At 38.7% G+C, this 19,301-nt stretch overlaps 2 protein-coding genes across 2 annotated transcripts in view; one reads left to right on the plus strand and one right to left on the minus strand.

The window, feature by feature from the left end:
• Window positions 1–13,033, plus strand: part of LOC108671385 (vacuolar protein sorting-associated protein 13A) — a 34,663-nt gene extending 21,630 nt beyond the window's left edge. Inside the window, exons 31-44 of the mRNA XM_047879902.1 lie at window positions 2,251–2,427; window positions 3,077–3,253; window positions 3,870–3,899; window positions 4,295–4,429; window positions 5,171–5,301; window positions 5,847–6,006; window positions 6,877–7,035; window positions 7,551–7,658; window positions 8,317–8,418; window positions 9,002–9,163; window positions 9,878–9,989; window positions 10,914–11,059; window positions 11,269–11,462; window positions 11,770–13,033. Of these exons, the coding sequence (XP_047735858.1) occupies window positions 2,251–2,427; window positions 3,077–3,253; window positions 3,870–3,899; window positions 4,295–4,429; window positions 5,171–5,301; window positions 5,847–6,006; window positions 6,877–7,035; window positions 7,551–7,658; window positions 8,317–8,418; window positions 9,002–9,163; window positions 9,878–9,989; window positions 10,914–11,059; window positions 11,269–11,462; window positions 11,770–12,043 (2,067 nt within the window). The 3' untranslated portion in view covers window positions 12,044–13,033. The remainder of the gene's footprint in view (window positions 1–2,250; window positions 2,428–3,076; window positions 3,254–3,869; window positions 3,900–4,294; window positions 4,430–5,170; window positions 5,302–5,846; window positions 6,007–6,876; window positions 7,036–7,550; window positions 7,659–8,316; window positions 8,419–9,001; window positions 9,164–9,877; window positions 9,990–10,913; window positions 11,060–11,268; window positions 11,463–11,769) is intronic.
• A 2,482-nt stretch (window positions 13,034–15,515) lies between these two features.
• On the minus strand, window positions 15,516–18,272 carry LOC108671394. The gene is made up of 2 exons (XM_018158942.2): window positions 17,901–18,272; window positions 15,516–17,326 (listed from the first exon to the last, which is right to left on the minus strand). Exons 1-2 carry the CDS (start codon window positions 18,030–18,032, stop codon window positions 16,277–16,279), a joined length of 1,182 nt encoding a protein of 393 aa, XP_018014431.1. The 5' UTR covers window positions 18,033–18,272; the 3' UTR covers window positions 15,516–16,276.
• Between the last annotated feature and the right edge of the window lie 1,029 nt (window positions 18,273–19,301).

Genomic DNA, 19,301 nt, shown 5'->3' on the forward strand with positions numbered 1-19,301 from the left:
GGAGACTTAAGTATATTATACCCTAGAATAAATAAAAATTTACCGGGCATATTACTATACTCTTTAACTGAACACAAGCAATTACAGCGTGTGAACACGATCAAACCATAGGAGACTTAAATATATTATACCTTAAAATATAAAATAAGTTACTGAGCTTATTACTATAATCTTAAACTGAACACAAGCGGTATCTTCTAGTTAACGGGATCAAACGGTAGGTGACTTAAATATATTATACCCTTGAATAAAAAAAATTTACTGGGCATATTACTATACTATTGAACTGAACACAAGCAATTTCTGCTTGTGAACATGATCAAACGATAAGAAACTTAAATATATTAAACCTTAAAATCTAAAATAAGTTACTGAGCTTATTACTATAATCTTTAACTGAACACAAGCGATATCTTCTAGTCAACGCGATCAAACGATAGGAGACTTAAGTATATTATACCCTAGAATAAATAAAAAATTACCGGGCATATTACTATAGTCATAATTACTGAGCTTGTTACTATAATCTTAAACTGAACACACGCGATATCTTCTAGTCAACGCGATCAAACGATAGGAGACTTAAGTATATTATACACTAGAATAAATAAAAAATTACCGGGCATATTACTATAGTCTTTAACTGAACACAAGCAATTACTGCTTGTGAACACGATCAAACCATAGGAGACTCAAATATAATAAACCTTAAAATATAAAATAAATTACTGAGCTTATTACTATAATCTTAAACTGAACACAAGCGATATTGTCTAGTTAACGCGATCAAACGATAGGTGACTTAAATATATTATACCCTTGAATAAATAAAAAATTACCGGGAATATTACTATAGGCTTGAACTGAACACAAGCAATTTCTGCTTGTGAACACGATCAAACGATAGGAGACTTAGATATCTAATAGTGGTAGCAAGTTGACAAGTAACAACTAACATGTTGACACTGGTAACAGGCTGAGGTTGACAACATTGCACCGAAACCTTTGCTACAGTTTGTTACTGCTTGTGAACACGATCAAACCATAGGAGACTTAAATATAATAAACCTTAAAATATCAAATAAATTACTTAGGTTATTACTATAACCATAAACTGAACACAAGCGATATCTTCTAGTTAACGCGATCGAACGATAGGTGACTTAAATATATTATACCCTTGAATAAACAAAAATTTACTGGGCAAATTACTATACTATTGAACTGAACACAAGCAATTTCTGCTTGTGAACACGATCAAACGATAGGAAACTTAAATTTATTATACCTTAGAATATAAAAAAAAAAATTACTGAGCCTATTACTATATTCTTAAACTGAACACAAGCGATATCTTCTAGTTAACGCGATCAAACGATAGGAGATTTAAATATATTATACAACGCGATCAAACGATAGGAGACTTAAGTATATTATACCCTAGAATAAATAAAAAATTACCGGGCATATTACTATAGTCTTTAACTGAACACAAACAATTTCTGCTTGTGAACACGATCAAACCATAGGAGACTTAAATATCTTAAACCTTAGAATATTAAATAAGTTACTGAGCTTATTAATATAATCTTTAACTGAACACAAGCGATATCGTCTAGTTAACGCGATCAAACGATAGGTGACTTAAATATATTATACCCTTGAATAAATAAAAAAATACCGGGCATATTACTATAGTCTTGAACTGAACACAAGCAATTTATGCTTGTGAACACGATCAAACGATAGGAGACTTAGATATCTAATAGTGGTAGCAACTTAACAAGTAACAACTAACATGTTGACACTTGTAACAGGCTGAGGTTGGCAACATTGCACCGAAACCTTTGGTACAGTTTTATTCTGTAATTTATATTATGTATGTATCATGCTGGTTTTTAAATAATATTTAATACTATTAAGTAAAATCTAAAGGCTTTATCTATAAATGTAGCGGTAGCGCTGTAGCGGCAAAACCTCGTATCGCTACTTAAATATGTAGCGGGCGCTACTGCTACCGCTACATGTAGCGCGCTACTGCCCACCTCTGCTGATGAGCGTATCATTACGATTGACGCTTGTTTGAAAAATGACACATTAGTGTAAAAATTTTCAACCGAACACAGCATATCTTGCTTGAAACAAATTACATTGAATGATTAGTGTAGGAATTACTTGCTTGAAACAAATACTAAAGATATTTTCTGTTTGAAATTAAACTTTGTTTATCATCGCTATTCTATCACCAAGACAACACATGTGCTGCAGAAGGAGACGGTGCGCGTGTACTGGGTGAGCTACATGGACGGTCTGCAGAGAGTGCTGCTGTTCTCGCAGAAGCCCCGGCTCGCCGCCCTCTCCAGGGCCCTCGAGGAGCAAGCCTCCCTCGAGTTCGTGGCGTCACTCAGCCATGTCGGACTCTCACTTGTGAGCATAAGTCTTATTAAATTCATCTGTGATCTATAAATTCAATGATAATAATTGCGCTATACCGTACTAAAGCTATACTATACTGTACTAAATAAAGCTTGGTTAAAGCTATTTTAGCCAAGGTGTTATTCTCGAGTGCCTATTTGAAGTATTGTTTCAAATATCTCTTGCATATACATGGTGCAATGTCTGTGTGTTAGAAGGTTTAAAGTCTGGCACCGTAAATAGCAAGGGGGCTGTTCGAGCGCGTATCCACGATATTTGTTCAGAGAAAATATGACCTGAGATTCTATTCTTAGTGAGAGAATAGTACGGCATTGCAAAATTAGGTTAAAATACTGGATCAAAATATGAAATTGGATTTTTGGCGAAAAAATGGTATACGCAAATTATTCTCACGTCGAAAAGACGCAAAATAACTTTTTCTAATTTTGAAATGAGAGAAGAATAGAAGTTTTATATTCTACTTAAAATATGGGTTTGAATGAATTTTTCTATTAACCTATAATATATTTTATATTTTAACAAAATTTTAAAATTGGTAGGATTGTCGATCCCATGCAACACCGGCCAACCTGATAGCTACAATTAAATAAATAATAATAAAAAATTATTAAAAACACATTTTTCATTGAAAATTCTGCAGATCACAGAGCAGAAAGAAGAGCTTTGTTATGTTAGCCTGCAGTCAAGCCCTGCCACGTGGGAGGTCTTCCTAGCGGGAAAGTTCAAGTCTGTTCCTTCTCTGGAGTTAGCGACGTGGCTTGAGTACCAGTACCAAAATTGTGAAGACTTTTCTACCAACATCGCAGGCTCCTTGCAGGTTAGTAAAGCATGCTTAATAAAATGACATCCACGCCTGCTTTTAACTCTTTGCCCAAAACACGAACGCTCTTTGCTTGGGGAAAGCGCCCATACATCTGACCTGCAGATACGTCACTGATTCCATTACTTCAATTCCTCAAATAAAACAGGAAGCATGTAATACATCAGGGATATTAAATGTTTTAAACAACGCACGAGCATGTTGAACTTTGTTTTAGTAAGTTTATGAGCACATAAATGCACGTTATTAGGAAAAACTTAATCCAATAATGACGGCTAATCGGATAAACTATAAAAAATTTGTTTGTCGTTAAATTAAAGTAAAATATTCTAACTGGTCCATTGGTGTCAGATCTTTGGGGTGAGTTTTATAAAAGTCTTGCAGTTTTATTTTGTACATGCATGTTATTTTTATGCATCAAGATGGAGTTTGCATTGTTATTTTAATGAATGTTTTACTGCACATTTGAGCTGACAATTTCATGCTTGCTCTCTTGCCTTATTTTTCTTAGGCTCTGCTTTTGTATTTTTAGACCAGCCCTTGGGCATGAGAGCAGATTTTTGGTTTGGAAAAATTTCTGGAATTTTTTCAACTTATTTTCCTTTTTTTGTAGAAATCGGTCGCACGGTCCCGCTCAGTGAAGGTAATTAAAAAATATCCAAGTAAGTAAGTAGTTTCGTTGATGCATATCCTAATATCCTTGATGTAACATGCAAGTCCTTCAACTATGAAGCAAATTAGAAAACCCCTCTCATCATAGAAAATCTTGTGACGAAAATATTAATCAGAACCATGGCAATTAGTTGTAGCAGTCGCGAAGAAAGCCCTCAGTTGTAAGCAGTCGATAATGATGATTGTCTTATTCAAATGGTGGAGACTCGTATGGCACATGTTTGCAAAATGAATTATGCCGAACTTTTATGCCTTCAGACACGCTCGTTAAGTCTGTGCAACCTTTTGAAGAGACTGCTTCGGTAAACTCTGATACGCTTATGATTTGTTTGTTGAGTTTTGATGAAGTCTGATACGACTGAGCAGGTTAACTTTGACTCGATGACGCTCGAGAAGCCCTTCCTGGCCAAGCTGCGCCGACAGCAAAGTCCTGCGGTGTGGCTACACTACCGCTGCTCCCAACACTACAGCGGCGTCTGCCTCACACTTCACAGGCTCCAGGTAAATAACTTCTAGAAAACGTTGCATTACTCATAACTGTGATTCATAGATCTGCCTCACACTTCACAGACTCCAGGTAAATAACTTGAAGAAAACGTTGCCACACTCATAACTGTAATACATAGACTGGTTTGTTCTCTCACGAGCTGGATAGGCCCACTCGTAAGATGTAATCAGTTTGATGCAGAGGTTTACTATCAACCTAACTCTACGTATGCCAATTTACTGAAGAAATATTTGGCTTTCTAAACCCAAGTTAGTCAAGGTGATGAGTTATTATTTCATATCATAATGATGTCGGCGCTGAAGAATAGGCCTGATGTGGCCTGTCGCCGATTCTTGCACATTTCCTGGCTTGTCCACATGAGATCTAAAAACAGGTCCTATGACCGGATCTTTTCAACACTGTCGATAGTTTGGAATAGCTAAAGGACTTTCACCAAGTTCGATATGGTGCTAGACTGCTAGGCATGTCAAGTCTGAACATATATTTTTCCATAGCTTTATCTAGTCTGTTTTTGAACGCGTTTATACTCGGAGCGTCAACGATGCAATCGGAAAGGCTGTTCCACATGTCGGTGATTCGATGCGAAAAGAAATGTTATGCCTAAAAAATTCTCTGTAGCGGCCAGAACTCTGTACTATATACCGGCCGATGTATGACGTTCTTTTCTGAATTATTTGAACACGAGTGATTCCTTTTAATACGTTCTTTTCAATAATTAATGGTTGTGGTTACAGGTGGACAACCAGCTTTTGGGTGCCCACTACCCCACCGCCCTGAGCCCCGCCCCCACTACCACACCCAACGAGCACTGCCTCGCCCTCAGATCCTTGCTCCACTACCCCACCTCGGGCCCACCAACCCTCAGGTAGCCCTCGGGCCCACCAACCCTTAGGTAGCCCTTGGGCCCACTTACCCTGCGGTAGCCCTCTCCATGAAGCTGTAGTTCAGGTCCAGTAATAACCAATGATCGTTCTAAGAAGCACTGTAAACTTTGACTTCATTCCGGTATTCAGAGTTTATTTTTGAATTTTTGTTTGAGGTGGAGAAGCATATCATCAGAGTAAGAATTCTTCAAAATTTATTTATGCAACCTTAAGTAACCAGTTATTCAATTAATTTTATTAATTAAAGAAGGGGAGTTAAAGTTGAATTTATTAATTTTATTAATTAAAGAGCTTAATTAAAGAGCAGTTATCTATTTAATTTAATCAGTTCTTGGCATTGCATTTCTGTGTCCATTAAAAGAACAAATATAAATATAAAAATAATTAATACTGAGAACCTTCCGTTCTCAGTATTTCAGTTGAACAAATCCAACCAATCACAGAAGCAGCTTACGAATCAATGTGGTAGTACAATCGTACTTAAAAGCTGATATCTACACGGGCCCTAATTTCCTGTCAATCAAAGGCATCTGAGTTTGCTCGGGACGGAGTTCAACCTCAAGTTGGACGGAGACTTCTACCTTAAAGCCTGGGACCTCTACACTCAGCTGCTGCCTCAGCAGCCTCCCTGCCTGCGGACGCAACTCCAGCACATGCACACGCCGCTAGCCTTCCTGTACTCGCAGGTTAGTGTATGACCGCAGGTTAATATATAGTCGTAGATTAGTATATACTCGCAGGTTAGTATATACCCGCAGGTTAGTATATACCCGCAGGTTAGTATATACTCGCAGGTTAGTATATGACCGCAGGTTAGTATATGACCGCAGGTTAGTATATGACCGCAGGTTAGTATATACCCGCAGGTTAGTTTGTACCAGCAGGTTAGTATATACCCGCAGGTTAGTGTATACCCGCAGGTTAGTATATACCCGCAGGTTAGTTTATACCCGCAGGTTAGTATATACCCGCAGGTTAGTATATACTTGCAAGGTAGTATTTACCAGCAGGTTAGTATATACCCGCAGGTTAGTATATACCCGCAGGTTAGTTTATACCCGCAGGTTAGTATATACCCGCAGGTTAGTAAATACCCGCAGGGCCGCAGGTTAGTATATACTTGCAGGTTAGTATTTACCAGCAGGTTAGTATATACCCGCAGGTTAGTAAATACCCTCAGGTTACTATATAATAGCACGTTAGTATATAAAAAAGGTGAAATAACAATTTCGTATACCAAGTCCCTGAGAGTGGAACAAATATGCGAGTTCAGCAAAGGAAGAAGTAGTGCAGAAACGCCCTCGGAAGCCACACTAATATCCTGAATTTATGAACTGAATAACAATGTTAACAGAGAAGGAAAATTGTTACAAAAAAAAAACATTTTACTAACTCAGAGAAGATTTTTAACAATTGTAGCTTTTTCACGCTGATTACGATTTTCCAGATTTATGAATTTAAAAGATTTAGCAAGGTAAATAGCAAAAATGAAGGTATATTACAGTTGCATTCACAGTCTTCAAATATAGATGTAATGTTAATTGAAATTGCGGCAGAGAGGAGTCGAGAGTGGGTCTCAGTTGGACGTGGTGGTAGAGAAGGTGTGCGTGGCAGGTTTTAGCCTGAACCTGTCATACTTCCCAGCTACTCACTTCAGCCACAACGCAGATCAGGACCCAAGCTGGCTCTGTTCTTTGCCAGCCTCACTGCTCGAGGTCAGATGTTTGTTTATCCTGAGGGTAGTTAGTTTTAAAATTAAAATTTATTCAGAAATGAGATTCCCCACGAACTAATTTAGCAATTTTGAATTTGATTACAAATAAATTTCCGTACTACTTCTTATTCCAGAGTGAGAAGATAACTATTTTTAGTAAAGGCATGGACTAAAATAAAGGAAGTTGAAATGCTCGACATTCCTTTTGACGTAATTACTGTTAATGTTGTTAAACATTGCGCGAGTCACTGTTGGCGATCCGCTACACGTTCTCAGTTGTCTTACGCTAGGTATAATGCATTTAGTAAATACTTTTGCTTGAATCAAGATCCAGACTCCTTGCATTATTTCTCGACCATTAATTGATGGTTGTATGCAAAGCCTAATATCCGCATCTAAACTCCGAATGCTTCTGGATTAAAATCATAATTAAGGAAAATTAATTACAAACGGAAGTTTCCCAACACTTCGCTAGACGAGAATATAATGATGGAGTTTTTCCCTCCACACGCGCAGTTGAAGGACGTGAAGCTCAGCGTAGGACAGTACCACCGCGAGAACAAACCTCTCAACGACGTTCTGTGGGACTTCCTTGAGGCGTCCTACTCACAACTCCTGCAGCAGGTCAGACCGATGTTCAGCTCTCACGTTATCATTATACTTTATTAATTAGTTAGGTCGTGTTAGCTGTAATCAAATTCGTATAAATTACGGTTGTGTGATCAATTTTAAACTACATCCAGTAAGTTCATGATGACTCTCATTTTCATTTATTGCAACACATAAAACTGTACGCCAGGGTTCAAGCGAGAAGTCTCATAATCACAATAAGAAACATGAATGAAATTCGGAACATACTGGCAGACCGTTAACCCATCTCTACCATTAACATGTAATATTTCACACAATAGTGATGGCCCTACCCAAATAGAATAGAATAGAATAGAAGTGTCGGCATTGAAGAAAATAGGCCCATGGCCTGTTGCCTATGTTGCTTAATAATCTAATCTGCCAACAACAATTGTTAATTTATCTGAGAATGTAGAATAATTGCCACCTTTGAGATGTCACGGCCAGAAAATGATGTTACTGCTGTAAAATAGATAATAATAATATTCTACGTAGAATATGCGTTTATTCTACGTTTATTCTACGTAGGTAAGTTGCGATCGTTACCCACAGATATTGATGCTTTGATAATAAAAAACGAAAAATGTTTTAAGGAACTTTAATGTTTTTTTAATGAAAGTATTGAGTTAAGATTTGCCGTGGCGCTGTGCAGAAGCTGGTGCTGGCGCTGGGGCTGGACATACTGGGCAACCCTTACCAGCGCCTCCGTGCCCTCACCGAGGGAGTGTGTGACGTCATCTACGACCCTGATAAGGTTTTATTCTTGTCTTAAATTGCCAGGAATTGTTTTATAAACTAGGAAAATCTGCATCATTGTTCCTGATGATTTCAATTTAGTCTTATTTGCATCTTTAACATTAATTTTCAGCTGGTCTTAACGAAAAGAAAAAAAGTGCGCTCTGCTTTAAAATAATGTTAATTAAAAGAGTGATGTTATATTCTTCTCTAAAGATTCCAATATATCAAAAGGTAAAATATGTTTGAAAGGGTTTTTTTAGCGCACAAATCAAAATTTCGTCTTGATGTGCCAAAATCATGAAATGCTTTCAGTGCCGACATAATTGTTATAAATTGTATTTGGTTGCATCTATATTTGAATGTTCAAATGCTTGAATAGAAAATAACAGGCAAAATATCCGGCCAATTCAAGATGTTATCATGAAAAGCAGAGAGCTAGACAAAAAACTATTTTACACTCAAAGTAGGATTAGTAGGATTCACTACATGCAGAATCAGTATAAGCTTTGCGAAAATTCCCTCTACCTATAAACATTAGTGTCAATCGAAGTTATTAGTGCCAATCGTTATGCGGTTATGAAAATTTTCGGTTGCCACAGGGCTTGTTGGAAGAACCTGACGCTTACGAGTGGAAGGTGGCGAAGCGTGTCCGTAGACTTTTGTGCCTCGTAGTGGGCGGAACTATCCAGTCGACAGCCTCAATGATGCGCACGGCGTCAAACGTCGCTGCCAAAGCCGTCCTAACTCCGCACGAACAAAAAGTGAGTGTAATAAGACTTATTTTGTGGCATATAATACCATCATCTAGTGATAATTTAACGAGTTTCAACCATTACAGGCGGACAGATTTTTTTTTTCAAACGAAGAAATTTTGATGAGTTTTGAAGGACAGCGCGCAGCCGTGGCCCGTGGACCACCAATTACTGACACCAATCTGCCCTAATAGAATTGCCTATCATCTTTCCGTAAAACCGCCAATCATTCGTAAGGCCGCCAATCAAGAACAGAAGCGAATGGCCTTGAGTGCAATGACTGTCCGCCACTAAACTTTTCATCGTAGCATTACTTCATAATCTGACCAGCACTGGAACTGTAACAAGTGCACGACGTTTTGCAATCAGCAGGTTCTCAGTAGGAATTTAAGTGAAACCTGCCTAGCACCACAAGGCCGTGGATCGAATACTTCTTCGGTGGCATCGTTAAATTACGTCGCTATTTGCTAACAGAAACTGAAGTGAGGTTTCAATTGGTTAAGTTCGGTTCCAAGATCAATCGTCCTTTTCGACGGTTGGCCTTTCGATCGCGGGCTGATACGATGCAGAGACTTGGTAGGTGAGGATTATGAAGACACAATTTTTTTATGTAAAATGTTTTATTTGTTATCGGACGATGCTGGACCATGCCGTTCCCGGTTTTATGGCTAGAGTCTGGTATGGTACAGCGTGTAAATTTATCTGAATTAATTTTTATTACAGAAACGACACCTGCGCGTGAACACTGGTGAGCGGAGGGTGCAACCAGCGCAACGATCCCTCGCTCTCAGTCTCATCTCTGGATCCTTCAACTCTCCTTCGAAACCCGCTTACGGTGAGTCCCGAGTTGATAACAAATCGGATTTTTATGAACTTTTTTTTTTTTATTATCTCGGCAACATTAAGGTTCCTGTCAACAATATACGAGGAAGAAAGAATCTAAAATGCTCAGTGGCGTATGAAATTTTTCCAATAAAATTAATGTATACAGATATTAGCTGCTATGCTGTAATCCCATGAAGTGTGAGCTAGACGAAGAACCAGTGCGGTCGAGCATTCAAGGATGGCTTCTTCATCTTTTGTTATGAAAAAAAATTTTTTAGGAAAAGGTTTCGGCTTAAAAATCGTTTAACTATCGCTCAAGTAATAATTTCAGTACTGAATACGTGTAATTCATATTTTGGTAATTTATCTTTTCCTAATAAGAATATTATCACTGAGTCAACACGATGTATGCACTAGATAGCAGGAAGAATTTGACGCAAGCGTGTTCTCTCAATCATGGATTAACTTACGTTTAAATTTTGTCATATATAAACTTACAGTATGTGTCTATCTCAGCAGCATTGGTATAATTTAAAATGTTCATGCTTATATTTTATAAAGAAGATATATTACCCGGTCTAAATTATTCCATCGATTTTCGCATTGAACAAAATTTCTAAAGGCAAGCTTATTCCTAAAGAAGACTTTTTCTCGGCAGAAATGATATAAAAATAATTTCTGGATAAAAAATTATAAATTTACATATGTTTCGTTTGATTTAAATTAAAATTAAAATATTCTTCAATTTATGGTTTAATAATGAAGAAATAGAATCGAGAATATATATACTTTAGCCAGAAAGTAAAAGATTGAATTTTCTCCCGTCAACGTTTTCTGATTTCTAAATTATTTTCATTTATGCATGTACAATATAAAAAGTTTAAATCAATAAATACAAGGTTAGCAGGCTGAATAATGTTCTGATTATCTACAGGCAGCAACAACGAAGGGCTTCGAGGCTTCTTGAGCGGAGTGGGGCGCGGGGTTCACAGCCTCACCACCAAGCCCGCGCTGGGGATCTTGGACGCTGCCTCCTTCACTCTCGACGCTGTCAAGAGAGCGCTGGCCATGGGTCTTGAGGTCAGTTTTATGCAGTAACTACTAACTGAATTTATCTCAATTATAATTTCTTAGACTTAGATTATAATTTCTTAGACTTAGACATATTTTGAGCCATTTTAAAAGTAAGGTAACGATCATCCCTGTTGAAATGATAGTATCCCCAAAAAAACTCGATGCGTATATAGACTATTGATTTCGTTCATTAAAAGATTTTTCCTTACGCATAGATAAGCGTACAGCACCGCCTTCCCCGGCACCTAAGCGAGCACAGCAGCCTGCAGGCGTACAGTGAGCACAGCGCTCAGGGCCGTGCTCTACTGATGGCGTTGTGCTCAGGAGCGTTCGCCCTCTCAGACGCCTACTGCACCCACTGCATCCTCGACGACTGCGACAGGTTCTCAGTCGCCATAGTCTCTGACAGGTAATTCCATTCTTTCATGTAGTAACCAAATATTTCAGTATAAATCTTCATTTTGCAATAAAAAAATTCTTGTAAGCAGGACCTTTGATTTAAGCTTGTGCGTGGCGAAGATTTCATAGCAAACAAACATATGCGTCTTCATATATAGCAAACAATCTCGCATTGAGGCAAAAAAATCCTTCCTAGTACACACGTGCGCTTGTTGCAGCTTACTATATTTTCCTAAACATGAGGACGCAGAAGAGTGAGCTTATTTATTAATCAATCTTCGAATCTTGATATAAAATTTTCCATTTCGTGTCCTCAGGAACGTGTTTTTGGTGGAGAGATGCAGCGCAGCTAGCGCAGGGGAGTTGAGTTGGCGGTTGAGCCTCCGCGACCTGTCGTCCCCGCCCTCCATGTCTGGCGAGGGCCTGCAGCTCGTAGTCCGCGGCTCCAACGCGACGCTGCAGACGCGGTACATCAAGAGTCCTGACGCTCAAAAGCTCGTCCATCTTCGAATGTGTATCGAAACTCTCCTGGTGATGGAGATGGAGAACCACCCGTGTACCGAAATTGGCTTGATTGAGGACCAGGAATGATTACACTTGCCGTTTACTAAGACACGAGTGATTAATCGTGTTTGTACTTCATGATTAATCATGATAGCCTAGTTTGTGGATGTATTTGACTGATGATGACCAAGTATGATTAAAATTTCCGTGAACCAAGATATTATCTATTGACGATGACCAGAAAATTATTGGAATATCACAGCACCGAGAAATGATTGGCCAGAAATTATCAGATTTTCTATAAGTTTAATACAAGCTAGATTGATGACGGTAATAATTGGCTGGATAGTCCTCGTTTGTAGATCCGATCCGTTAATTCGACAAGCAGCGATCATTGGATTCTCCTTAATTTCACGCTATGGGGAGCAGAACTCAGTCACTGGGAGGGACGTGCTAGACCTCAATAATAATAATAATTATTACGGCGGTTTTATTAATTAATAATACCAACCCCTGGGGTCGGTAGTAGACCGACCCCTAGGGGCCGTAAAGCTAAGCTTCTAATCATACGGCGTGGTCAAGACAACGTTGCGCAATAAGATACAGGGACAGAACCCACATTGTTTTAGTAGTTGTTTTAATCGCCCATCTTGGTAGTGGCGACTAGGGGTGAATAGGTCAGTTTATCAGGGCATTAAGACCACAGGTAGTTCCACGACATCACTGGCCGGCTGACCCGCCAGAACAATTTTCTTTGCATTACCAAACACTCTGGACAAGTTAGTGACTCATTTACCAACCAGAATTGGATTAATGCTGAATTGGCAATAAGCTAAACTCTCCGAAATCTCCGAAAGAATTTGTTCTACGTGGCACACGAACCCAGGTTGCTGGGTATGAGAGTCAGAGTGTTTCACCACTTCACCAGCGAAGCTCACAGAACTTTGTCTCGTCGCATTGACGACAGCTTGGCTTAGACTGCAGATGAGGCATAACCTAAGTCTGTACTCTTAAGTAGTCATCTCTGGTGGCATATAAGAAAATATAACTCAGTACTCACTTCAGTGAGTCACAGAGAGCGCATTTTCTCGTCGACGAAAACTTGAGGTCACGGACGGACGGACACACAGACAGACAGACGGACATGGCGAGCACAATAGTGCTTTTTCCATAAATGAGAAAATGCGCTACAAATGAGGATAAAAAACACGAATTTGTAATTTAGTTATGAACCCGATGAATTTGTTGTGCAAACGTTTCGGTGACAGTTCTCCGCCAATCATGGCGAGGCATGGATATCGTATATATGGTGTGTATTTTTAGAAGTTTTAATTATGCTATAATATGGTAATAATAATATGAAAAAGGTAAAAATTAAGAAAATTAAACCGTTTGAAAACTGATATAGCTTTTCAATAACTCGGTAGCGAATGTTAACCTTAGGAAGTGATAAGTATATAGGAAAAAATTCGAATGTTATTAATTCGGATTCCGAATAAAACCAAACAGGAGTAAGTTGAATTCGAATAGAACCAAACAGGAATAAGTTAAACCCGTATTACCTTTACGTTCGAAGGGATGTTGATTAGATCTAGAATATGGCTTCAGTATAGTAATTAATGCGCATGGGCTTCCAAAATTGGAATAATAAAACAAACGCTGGTTAGGAAATCGAATTAACGGTTAAAGGCAGTAAGCCATTAGGTATTATATATTATCCATTGGCAGCTACTAATAGTTACTAAAACAGTAACTACTAATTATACACGTTTTTGTTACTGTTGGTACCGCATACTGACAGTTTTTAGGAATATAAATTTAAGATAACTTCGATAGATTCTCCGTAAATTTACGAGAACGTATTCCGTTATCAGATTTAAACTTGTATTATTTATAATGATACAGCTTTACGACAGCCAATTACATTTTACGGACTATCTCCATGATTTTTTCGCGAAGGGGTGATAGATGTGGAAAGTAGCAGGTATAAGTGATGTATACAAACATATTCTACAATTGAACTTTCCCAGCATGCTTAAAATTAGTCTGCTCCGATGATTTGATTAAAAAAAATAATTAGAGTGAACAAATTTATCGAGTTTTCTCATCAATTTACAGTTTAGTCTCGAAAACTTTTTACAGGTGTGTCGGCTAACGGAAGACAATTTCCGATGTTTGGGGACTCAAACTACTAATCTTAAGGCTTTCAGTGTTTCTCCGGAATATTTAATCGTCTTCTTCTCATAGTTAATTTTAGATTTTGAGTCGCTATTGTTGAAAACTGCTTTAGTGAATTTCCTCGGCGTACATTGCAATTGAAACCGCTAAATATGCTATACCAAACATTTCTGAAATCTCGATGAAATCACTCGTAGGTAACGCAAGTCTTGTTTTGATAGCCGTGTTTATCTTGGCTTGATGTAATCGTGAAAAGGTTGCATGGCATTACCGAACGACACAACGTTTGCGCTGCACTACTATTACTTCTTGTTAAGAATATACCGAGGCATTATTTTTCAAGATTCGTCAAGTTATGTTTCAAATAATTGAACACTTGCTGCTGTACTAATTGGATGCAATTGCAATTAACGAGCGAATTGTTAGGAAATATTTAATTAAAAGTGCAAAAGTTCTATAGAATGATTTACTCACACAGTAGGCATGCAGGCAGCGTTCATCTCTCTAACTTCTGAATTTGTAATAAGTTCATGCATTTAAATTTTAAAGACTGTAAACTCAAGAGTACTGAGCAAGTCAATATGACTCACTTGGATAGGCTCAGTGTTTGTTTATGATGCGATGCACTTTTCCGACTTCGGATGGGTCCCAATGACTCATTTGCATCAATTGCATGAGCTGCGTGAGTTCTCACGTAGGTAAGTCATGGCGACGCTCGTTCCCTGGGGGCTAATAATCTTCCACTTGGTCGACATATTTCCACCACTTATAACATTTCATCATTTAATACGATGCCAAATATATACATCAGGCGCACATATTAGGGGAATGTTAGGATTAGTTATCATTAAATTTACGTTGATAACAAACAAATCGTTCAATTATATTGTTCTATAATATTGATTTACTTGTTATATGTTATTCTGATTTCGTTGATTGTTCACCTTTAATTCTTAAGAGTAATTATGACAAGAATGTTATTAGTAAATTCCTTAGTTACAAAGGCAACTGTGATGCATTAATTTTACTTAGTATCAATGAAATTTAGTTCTATAAGCAGTCTGAACAAGTAACGAACGACTTAGTTAAATTATTTTCTGAAAGCAATAAACTTTTTAAATCGGTTCTTTATGAGAGTGATGTGCTTACTCAACCTGCATGTCTCAAGATTGGATGAATGCCTTTATGTAGTCTATTGTAAGGGTCGAAGACTGAGAATGCAGGTATGCGTCATAAGCCTCCCTCAGCCGGGGGGTGATATGCTGCACGCCTCAATAAGTCATTAAGAGTCAGTGCTCTACGCTATCTTGGAGTGTGCATCGAGAACGGTGAGTAGCGAAGCTAGATTTCATGTCTATAGCATTCAATAATACTCACTGTAACACTAATAAATCAACTGCAACACAATATAAGATCACTGTAATGCCAAAACATTCTACCGTAATCATAGCCGCACTGATACTTTGGCCCTTAGTGTTAAATCAAATGCACTCACGGTAGCACTGATAGACCAGATGCAGTCACGGTAGCACTGATACATCACAAGAAGTAACCAGGACACTGATATTTCTTACATAGTTATGTGCGGGTTGTCTGGTCAGCTTCTCTCGGTTGTTGTAAAATGTTCATAATTGCAATAAAAATCATTCGGACCAAATCTCAGTTTTTTCCTCCTCCTCACAATACAAACAAACATCTGTCCTTTTACCGGAAACTTTTCGTCGATGCGTTCTAGCATTGAGGACCTAATAAAGGCCTAGAGGCCACACTTCAAGTGTATGAACACTATTATGGTAGTCAAGGCCATGGTCAAGGCATGCACTACCCCAAGTAAAAAATAAACGCTCATATCTTCAATGTACTTTTCCAAAAGCACTGACAATGCTCCAGGTTCATAAGTGTTTCGTCAAATGCAGTGCCAACACTCCACTTACTTAGGAAATCCCCTACATGTAGAGGCAATAATCCAAGGCTACAAGAATTGTTCCAAATGTAAAGGCAATCATTATTGAGACATGACTAAATGTGAAGGCAGTAAGGTAAAGGTGTACTGCTCCAGATAGAAAAAGCATCGGGAACAACAATCCTGGCCAATTGAGCTGCAGACTAACGACCGCCACGAGTAACACTATAATAATGCACTTATTCACTCGACAGCCAAGTGATGCCTTCAGCTCGGAAGAGAGCCTTCACCGTCCTCGGCGCCTTGGCAGGCTCGGATACGACGAAGTCACGACGTCCGCACCCTCGAGTCCGCTTGATGTTCACCTTATACCGCACGCCGCCGGCCCAACACTTGCCCAAGAAGTCGTAATGTTCGTAGTCTGACTCAGGGTCAGAGCCCGAGCGCTCTGAATGCTGTTTTTGTTTTGCGAATAAAATTTGTTGGACGCCGACTAATATCACGCCATTCTTTGCAACACAATCCATGACGAATTTTGTGATTTTGTTGTAATATTGTTCCGTGTTTTTCCACGTTTCGAAATCAAAGCTTCGATCATGCCAATAAAAGTTCGAGAGACTATCGACACAAATGAGAGACACCTTAGGATGTGTAGCCAGCAGCGTATCTAGAGACAGAAGTGTAGTTGCAAATTGAGCGCTGTACGTACATTTCAAGTATAAAAAATTCGCAAGACAACTTGCGAGAAGATCTTTTATCAAACGCTTTAGTTTAGCTCTGGATGTCTTCAAAATCCATGCCTGCGCAGCCAGACGAGAGCAATCCGATGAGCCTTGAAGAGTGAACTCTCTACTTGAATCGCCTCCCGATTTGCGCTCATCAAAGACATCAGTTGATTTGTCTCTGCGTGGTTCAGCAACACCAGACACCGAACAAGAAGCTGCATTACAATATTTCACATCTTGATTACATTCAACAGGAGTAACCTTATTTTCTAATGGGAGTTCAGCGCAAATCTCTCCAGGCGTGTTAGGAGAGGTTGTCTGCCGCGGGTCTGACAATGGCAACTCAGATTTAAGTCGTATTCGGACAGCCCTCAGCTTCCTCCTGACGCGGGCCTCTGCAATGACGGAGAGCTGCAGGACACAGAAACGCAGGTCGGTGTCCAGGAGGGCGGCATGTGCCCCACACCCGCCCAGCTCTACACCTCTCCAGCAGGAGGGCAGGAGGGCGCTCGCCAAGAGGTCGTACAGAAGTAGGGAGCAGCCGCTGCCTGCATCACCGCTCACCTGTACAACAAAGTGAGAATAAAACATCACAAAATTAAAAAAATTCACGTCTATTAAAAGTGATAATTATTATAATTTTGGCTTCCGTAGCATAAAATGGTAGGCCTTCACAGTAATCAATCTTATTTTAGTCAAATTTTTATTTAAACTTTACGTAGGCATGCAAACATTTCATTAGCTTTAAGTATAAATTGACGCTTATACGAGCTCATTGCGTATCAGCGAGCTACGCTTGATTGTGGTAACGCCTAAATATTAGGAAAGAGTTCATCGTGATGATGCTTGTTTAATCATTTGATCGGCTTTGTTCTTTAATGAGCTTCACTTACAGGAAAAAATTTGTAAGGAAAACACAATCCTTCAACTGTGCGTGTCTATGAATGGATACCTTACTTCCATTTTTTCATTTAATTGTAAACATTTCACAATATAATTGCATAATATAATTGTAATTATATTGTTTTTCACAATATAATTACACCGCCCTTTCATCAGTCTCACTTTCACTTGTAAAATCGTGATCACTAGGAGCAATATAAAATTTTCATGAACGTCTGTCTATCAATATACTGACCTGAACACATTGCCCGGAACTGAGCTGAGGGAACAGTATGGGGTTGAGAGCTGCCACAGACGGCCGGTCTGCCGCGCGTGCCAGCACCGACACTCCGCTCTCTCCCACCCACGCGGCCCCCGACCGTAGCATCGCTACCACAGAGTCTCAGGCGACTACGGATATCTTTACGCCTTTCAAAACTGCCTAAAATTTTAGGTGAATTAATTCACATTGAGAATATTTTTCAAAATAAAGTAACGAAACGGAATGCTAACAGGCGTGGTGAAATATATTGAAAGGTTTTGTGAAGATGGAATAATCATGTTCAGAATTAAGTGTATGATGTTAATAAGAGCCAAAGTCTTCCAGTTGCCTCAGAGGCGAATTATTTTAGCTCTTTCTGAGGCCTAATAAGCTGGGAATAATAGAAGTGTGATATTTCATTTGCGAACCGTACTTGGCCACTTGTTATTATACAGGGTGTCAAAAAACTCCACCAAAAATCAGACAGATCGATGTAGCCATATGCGTTTGATAGAACTTTCAGTGACATGTGCTAAAATCGTGCTTGCGCAAAGTTTTAGTAAGATCATTTTGCATAATCATTACGATGTCTTGACATGTTTTCTTTTCGCAGTTTTATTTTTTGTATCTTTGGAGAGACAAAAACATGGCAATCTTTGGAGAGAGACAATCATGGCAATCTTTGGTGAGAGGGAATTTCAAAACCAAAGATTGCCTCTCACCAAAGATTGTTATGATTGTCTCTCACCAAAGATTGCCATGATTGAGTCTCACCAAAGATTGCCATGTTTTTGTCTCACCAAAGATACAAAAAAATAACAGCGAAAAGAAAACATGTCAAGACATCGTAATGATTATGCAAAATGATCTTACTAAAACTTTGCGCAAGCACGATTTTAGCATATGTCACTGAAATTTCTATCAAACGCTTATGGCTACATCGATCTGTATGATTTTTGGTGGAGAGATGCAGAAAAACATAGGGAACAAATCCTGACCTTCCAAAATTTTTAACTCAATTACTTTTCGAGTTACAGCCATTTAAAGTTGAGTATCGTTTTTTTTTGGGACACCCTGTAATATGGTCATGACAGCAGCCATTCTGAGCAACGCTTAGTAGCATAGTTACAGAATTTGCAATGAAAACTGAGAAATACATTGCTCGCAACTGACATTACTATTTTCACCAATGAATTATTACTCGATTTCTATTTAAAGCACGTGAAAAAAGACCAGTAAATCCATCAATTCAACGCACGTGTTTAATCAATTAGTTAAATTTTATATCAAGCAAGTCATTTATTCTTCAAGGCAGAGGGCTGAAGAGGCAAGGAAGGCCAGTCCTTTCGGCCGGTACCTAACAAATCAGGACGAATAATGGTCTTGTGCAAACTC

Source organism: Hyalella azteca, unplaced genomic scaffold (genome assembly GCF_000764305.2).
Source record: "Hyalella azteca isolate HAZT.00-mixed unplaced genomic scaffold, Hazt_2.0.2 contig4153, whole genome shotgun sequence".
Lineage (NCBI taxonomy): Eukaryota > Metazoa > Arthropoda > Malacostraca > Amphipoda > Hyalellidae > Hyalella > Hyalella azteca.